The following is a 7,772-nucleotide window of genomic DNA, read 5'->3' as shown; positions in this document are numbered from 1 at the left end:
TATTTTGTGTAAACCAATATGCCACCGCTAAGCGACAATATATTCCGGTAAAGGGTAAGTAAGCCAAAGTAACTATGAGTGCAAAACAATTTCTGCCAACCTTCGCTGCCACCACTCAGGAATCGGAATGCCGGTACTCAGCTCTGCACCTGGATTGTCAAAATTCCATGTCGTGAATGCTTTGGTCCCCTAGGGTTCTGTGTTCTCTTTCATATCTTGATATCTTTCATACATGATTGAACATATATTGCTTTTTCCCACGTTTATTTTCAAACCAGTCCTCTAGTCCTCATTAACTTTCTAAATCGCTAATCAAAGTTAACTCATTTTAATCCGACTTATCATTGGTGTATAGCCTCCAGTGACGTAATAGACGACCAATGAGCTTTCAAAATATAATCAGATTAGTAAATCTAATGTTGATCAGGATTTCAGAAACGGACATTTAATGACGTTGGTACTGAAAACCCGGCATGAGAAAGGACAATGGCTATATAAGGAAAAAACATGCTCAGATTATCAAGAAGTTATTTAATGTCAATGCGGTCTCTGTTCTATTGTTATTGTGTACCTACACCTAGCTCTTAACAAACATAAACTTCTATACATAAATTTCAAATCTAAATTATTTAATGGACGTAATTTCAATTTGATTTAACTATATTTAAATAGGCTTCAAATAGCTACTCAAATAATTATACTGCATATGTTATAAAAAATGTTCAAAGTTCATTCAACTTCGTGTTCTCTATAGTATCGTGTTCTGGAAACTACAACAAAATTCTTTTGACTAATTTTATCGACTTTTTTGTTATCCGAATGTTACCTACCTTTTATTGAAATATGTTATCAGTGTACGCGGAGCTCGTATCAGTGATAGTGCGATATACAAGCGAACGCCTTCACCATGGCACAGGTGAGATATTCACATTTTAACCACAAAACCTTTAAACAAAACAAGTTTAGTGTATATTTTATAATATATGTGACATAGACTGAGTACATTACTTGTATAAAGTAACAATTTTTACAACAGTAATTTTGTCCAGTTATTAAGTTCAATTAAGTTGTGTTCAACTTTTGGATGTTCAATTAGTTTTTTGCATTTCGATATTTATTTAAGTTCAAATTTATGAAATAACCTATTAAAATTATATTTAAAACATATCTGTGTAAAATAAATAATTAAAATATCAACATAAGAATACAGAATATTAAAAAAAAACAGATAAAACATGTTACCAAAACGAATCACTGTTTTAGATATAGTAAATGTACATTAATTAACTTTTAATGATTAGGAAAAATGTAATTAAAAAGTGGTATATTCTTTTCATGTATTTATCAGAGACGGGCTAGCAAGAAGGAACTGTTAATCATCTTTGTCTCTTGACATTGGCTCAGCAAAAAGTTGAATCACTCACAACACCATTAATAACATGGATCGCTATCCGTGGGCTCTAATGTTATGTCCCTACTCCATGTGCTTGGACATTTATAATGGATGATACAAAATAGTTAATGAAGTCCTACATGAATATTCACATGAATGAATTATATTCAATTTAAGCACCACACCACACCTACATAAAAATTAATATATATATAAATTATTTTTTATCAATTCATACATCATATATAATAAATCAAAATGATTTTATTTTTATTTTATTTTGTTAAGGAAACAAACAGTACAAAGCAACACATTTAAACAAAATACAAAGACAAAAATTGACCATTACAGTTTCCAAAAATAAACGTATAATAATGCAATGTTTGCTTGTATAATAATGCAAGCAAATGAAAAAATAAAGTGTAAATTAGAATTCAACTAAACATTAACAAAATATGTGACACTTAAACTACAATATCTATAGCGACGACGACAATTCTTAAAAAAAAAATTTTTGGAGCGCTCCTTACTACATTTTGTAATATTAAATTAAATGTACTTATAGCTTCAAGTTCCATCTGTACAATTGTAGACTGCCAAGAACTACCTATTCCAATCGAAGAAGGAATTAATATAAACAAACCTTAGATTTACGTATTCCGTGCGATTTACTAATAGCACAGTTAAATTGTGTGCTACTTAGTGTACTTGATTAATATGTCTTTATTTATAATACAACACTATTCCTCTCAATTATTTTAATGATACTTCCAAAGTTACGATACCAACTTCGTTGACGTTTTAAAACTCAATTTTTCGGTAATCCATAGTGAATATCATTGATTATTCAGGCTCTCGACCAATGATATCGTAGCAAGTCATGTCAAATGTTGTTTATTTGACATTTGTCCTCTTGTTGTTGGAATAGACACTGTTTTCTGCAAACAGATATACATTTATAATAATTAATGAGGCGAAATGATAATAATATACCACATTTCTTTCTTTTAAATTGTTTCCAGCCAGGTTACATGGGTCCAAACAGCTTCGGCGAAGATGCTTACCCAGGCACCTTCGACTTTACTGAACAGAGCATACGAAGAGGTTTTATTAGAAAAGTGAGCACTCTTTGATTTTAATACTTACATATACCTACTAGGTATATTCCAAAAGCAGTAAGAGCCAATACACCTAGATATACAAATAACAATTTTTACTTTGGTTGGCTAATAGCTCTGCTATAATGCACTACAAAAAGGTTCTTGAATATGATAACTTTTTTTATTATACAACATTGTTCCGCTTAACAAATGATATCCACTTTAATTTTACATTAAAAGTTCCGATAAAAACTTCGACATTCAAAACACTTATACAAATAATTATATTATTATTAACAATTATGATTTTAGATATAAGCTACTAAAATTTGACCAATTCGAGGTCCAAGTTGTTTTTCTATCTTAACTCCTGCTATTGGCTTATACCCTATACATACACTCATCAAATTAAAATTTACAAATCGGATTTGTAAGTTTTTTATTACTTTCTCTATATTTTGCCAGGTATATTCGATTCTGATGTGTCAACTTTTGGTAACGATGGGGGTCATTGCACTTTTCATCTTCCACGAACCCACAAAAGTCTTCGTTAGAAATAATTCGTACCTATTGTAAGAATACCTTTTATATTATTTAGTTAACGTATTTTTATATTTATATTAAGTTCAAGTAACCCTAAATAATAAGGATGTTTATTTTGTTTTTTTTTTTCATTATACTTATTGTTTTTTATAAATTCAATTTTTGAAAAAATAAATAGAAAGAATTAATCTACACAAATCATGACGTCTTGCGTCTTTTTACAAGCTTGATTATTATTCTTATAAGAATTTTCAAATTTTTATTTTGTATCCTAATACATCATTCTAATGTACCCTGTAATGTAATTCTGTTAGTATGCCGATCTACTACTGTTATAGTATTCAGATGATAATAAGTCTATGGGAGACCAAAGAATATCTAGACACGCGGTAGCGTGTCAGCCAAGTTCTAGTAACAGAACTGGCGAGCATACTTACTTACTTTTCCAAACATTTCGAAATCATAAAGTATATTAAAAATTAAAACAGCGAAATCACCCAGAAAATGTTAATAACATATTAATTGAAATCCAGACAAGCAAAAATGGAATTCATATGCAATTTCCTTCTCAGTTGGATAGCGTTCGTCGTCTTATTCGTATGTCTGATTGCCATGGCTTGCTGCACGGAGCTGCGGCGGCAGACGCCGGTGAATTTTATCTTCTTAGCCATATTCACATGCGCACAAAGCTTCCTACTAGGAGTCACTGCTGGTGTCTACGATGCTTCTGAAGTGAGTTTACCTGCCAAATTAATAAATTATTAACATCGATATATATTTCTTATTTATATAAGTTAACTTAAGGACATAACCTGAACGAATTTTGTCAATATGTCGTAATACTGGTCATATCTAGTGCCACAATTTATGTTTATTTTATAAATTAATTTAGAGAAGGCTAGCGAGTGGTCTATCTAATGCTTGAACCTGCGCCCATAGACACTGGGAATTTAAAGTATAAAATACGTATTAATATCGTGGATCCGTAGCCATTAATGAATCTAAAATGTTATGTCTCTCGTTGTAATCACACAGGCATTCAAACATGAATATCAGGAATTAGTAAATACTTTTTTTATGTCATAGGTAGGCGGACTGGCAAATGGGCCACCAGATGTGAAGTGGTCACCACTGCCCATAGACATTGGTGCTGTTAGAAATGTTAACCATTCTTTACTTCGCCAATGCGCCGCGAAACATGGGAACTAAGATATTATGTCCATTGTGCCTGTAGTTACACTGACTCACTCACCCTTCAAACCGGAACACAACAATACCAAGTATTGCTGCTTGATGGCAGAACATCTTATGAGTGGGTGGTACCTACAGAGATGGGTTTGCACAAAACCCTACAACCAACTAAAAGTACGAAGCCGTACAAAACACCAGTAAAAACCAGTAAACATGAGAAACTATGTTTCGAAAAGCCTCCTTCTGAACTCCATTCCCGGTTGACGTCCCGTCAGATTATGATGAATTAATCTATAATATATCTGAGGCGATCCTCTTATCCAAAATCAGACGAAAATTTATCAACACACTGTGCTAAGGTTTTGGTATTTAAAGATAACTAAAATTATTTATAATTCCGACAGGTAATGATAGCAGTTGGTATAACAGCTGCAGTATGTCTGGGATTGACGCTCTTCGCTTTCCAAACCAAATTCGACTTCACGGTAATGGGCGGAGCTCTAGTCGCGGCATCAATGATCCTACTTGTATTTGGTAAGTATTGACTAGAAAACCAGCCCAGATTTAAACGGGGCAACCCGAAACCATTCCGGACTTCAATAAGAAAGGAGTGGCTGCACAATTTTGAAGTATTAAACGACAAAATACAATTCGATATATTCCGGATCTTTGAGGATATTTCCATATACTAATCAAGTATTTTAGGTGTAATAAATAAACTAATTTGTCTAAGGATTTGAATACTGACTCCGAACTTTATTTTACAAACAACTAGCGGCTCACCCCGGCTTCGCACGGGTGCAATACTGATACAAAAAAATACTACAAAATGTCATTACATACTAAGTTCATAGCTTTTTGTCATGAGACAATACAAACCGCTATGTTTTTGTCGCAAAAAAATGTGTTTATTTACGACATCACATTAGAAACCTCTAAAATTATTACTGTTTCTCGACTATATTGTGCATGTATTATACATATTAACCTTCCTCTTGAATCACTCTATCTATTTAAAAAAACTGCATCAAAATCCGACAGACAGCGGTAAGCGACTTTGTTTTAGTTATACTATGCAATGTTCTAGTAGGTAATTCATCGGTGATCTGTAATCGCCTATTGTTTATTGTTATTGACTGTATCTATTTTTACACTCCTCTTTGATAGGTACATATTATCTCTGAGTAAATACTTTCAACATATTGTATTTATCTGGTGAGTCAGCTGCCTTACGAAATGTTTTATTGCATATGATCATAAAATTAATCTCATCACTTTATTAAAATGGTGCATAAATATATCCACTAGATTTTGGAGCCAACGAGCCAACTTCTAAACCAACTACTACTGGCCATATCGCTTATTGTCATCCTTTATAGATTTGTGTATCGAAATTTGGCCATATTATTGATATAGGATGTTCAATTTCCCATAAAAATATATAATATTAATAACTATCGTTGTTATTTTATACTTTTTAAATATGTTGTTTTTGGGTTAACTAGTTACAAATTGCAGTCTTCATCTTTCGAATTTGTCAGAAAGAGATTTAATCAGTATTTAACGTGACACTGCTAAACAATGTTCATGAGTGTGCGTCGATAGAGTTAAAGGTTTTTAATTCTAAATATAAATAAAACTTTTACGAATATACCTTCTCCAATCCAAGAAAGAATAATGATTTCCGTATTCCATGCATACAATATAGCTGAACTATTAAACTCAGATATATTGTATAGTAAATCTTTATTTACAAAACAACACTATTCCATTTAAAAACTTATATCCTGATTAATTTTATACTGGAACTTAAATGAGTGGATATAAGTTACGGTAAAAGCTTCGTCGATGTTCAACGCACAATTTTTTCACAAATACACAATTAATATAATAGATTATTCCAGCTGTCGACCAATAATATCGCTACAATTCACAGTCAAATATTTTTTATTTGAAGTAGTAATTGTCTATGGGATTATCTTAATGCTTTCGATTAGATAGAAGATAGTAAAGACTTTATGATAATAATACAAAAACATCTATCCATTTGATGAGACAAGAATCTGTTTCATCTTGTTATCGTACTAATCAAATAACGGTAAATTCTAAACAAATTATCGTAGTTTTACTAATTATCTATATGGCTTAAGACACTATATTTATAATATAACTCTATTCTTAATTACTCAATAGTAAGTTTCAAATGAGCCAATATCCTGCCTCTCAAATTTGTTTTGCTGACAGTATTACTTAATGTAGATGTTCTAAAATCTCTTGTTGATAGACATTGACGATAACATTGACAGAACAGTTAAATTTTATAGGTAACTTATTTATGAGTAAATATCACCATCACCATCAAATATAGTGACAAATATATGAGATGAATTATAGACACAAATTAAGCACATGAAATTTCAGTGATTCTCACCTGGGTTTGAACTCGCAGTCATCGGTTAAGATGTACGCGTTCCAACGACTGGAACATCTCGGCTCTCTTCCATGCCTACCAATGATAAATTCAATAATATTGACATATTGACAGTTACAACAATATATTTGCAGGTATTTTGGCAATCATATTCAGAAGCAACATATTAAATATATTATACGCCGCTGCGGGTGCGTTGATCTTCTCTCTCTATCTCGTGTACGACACGCAGCTGATGATGGGAGGCAAGCACAAGTACAGCATCTCTCCAGAGGAATACATCTTCGCAGCTCTGAACCTCTACTTGGACATTGTCAACATTTTCCTCTTCATCCTCACAATTATCGGAATGTCGAAATAGAATTTAGTATACGATAAACTGATTTTATATGTATATTATGACATAAAAAAATTATTTATCAAATAAGTTTTATATATAGTTAATTACGCTTACGCAATAAATATACTCTTAACACTAGATTTATTTTATTTTATCATTAATAATCATATTTTTAAAGAACAATAGTCTATATCTAAAATTAAACTAGGTTTAGTGTTATTTTGCAAGATTTCGCTTGGTATAACAAACGTCAAATGTAATGAAATGTAATGTAATGTATGTTCATTATTTTTTTACGAATAGGAATCCGTCATTTCACGATTGCGTTCTGAAGAAACTCGAAACACATCGCAAAATGCAAGCGTGAAAATTGACATTGAGTACATTCTTATATATTAATAGCGTAAGCCGATTTGGGTCACATTGATTATCGGATAATAGCAGCACATAAAAAATCGATTATGGTGTCCCTTTGAAGAGCCCCTGACGTAAATTTGTAGAAAAATCAAGAGGATTCTTGATTGCAATTTAGTAAATTGTTATGACTTAACAAATAATTATTTCTAGAGAGCGAAAAACGTTACGTTACGTAACGTTACATCGGTTAGGGAGCGGTACTATGGCTGTATAAGAAAAAAATGAAAAACGTAAACAAACTTAAAGTTAATTGTTTTCGACAAACTCCCATTCTAACTAAACTGATAAAATATTATTTGGTATAAAAAAAAAATTAAAAGATATTACAATGAAATTAAATCAAAACAAAAACTGTCA

The 7,772-nt window shown here is 31.6% G+C and overlaps 1 protein-coding gene across 1 annotated transcript; it reads left to right on the top strand.

Annotated features, from left to right (window-relative positions):
• The first annotated feature begins 816 nt into the window (after positions 1 to 816).
• Positions 817 to 7,130, top strand: LOC125069353 (protein lifeguard 1-like). The gene is made up of 6 exons (XM_047678821.1): positions 817 to 916; positions 2,416 to 2,511; positions 2,959 to 3,065; positions 3,609 to 3,768; positions 4,632 to 4,761; positions 6,793 to 7,130. Exons 1-6 carry the CDS (start codon positions 908 to 910, stop codon positions 7,017 to 7,019), a joined length of 729 nt encoding a protein of 242 aa, XP_047534777.1. The 5' UTR covers positions 817 to 907; the 3' UTR covers positions 7,020 to 7,130.
• The last annotated feature ends 642 nt before the right edge of the window (positions 7,131 to 7,772 follow it).

This window comes from Vanessa atalanta, chromosome 15 (assembly GCF_905147765.1).
Source record: "Vanessa atalanta chromosome 15, ilVanAtal1.2, whole genome shotgun sequence".
NCBI classification, from domain to species: domain Eukaryota; kingdom Metazoa; phylum Arthropoda; class Insecta; order Lepidoptera; family Nymphalidae; genus Vanessa; species Vanessa atalanta.
Note: the sequence above shows the minus strand (reverse complement) of the source record. Positions and strands in the feature narration are given on the sequence as shown.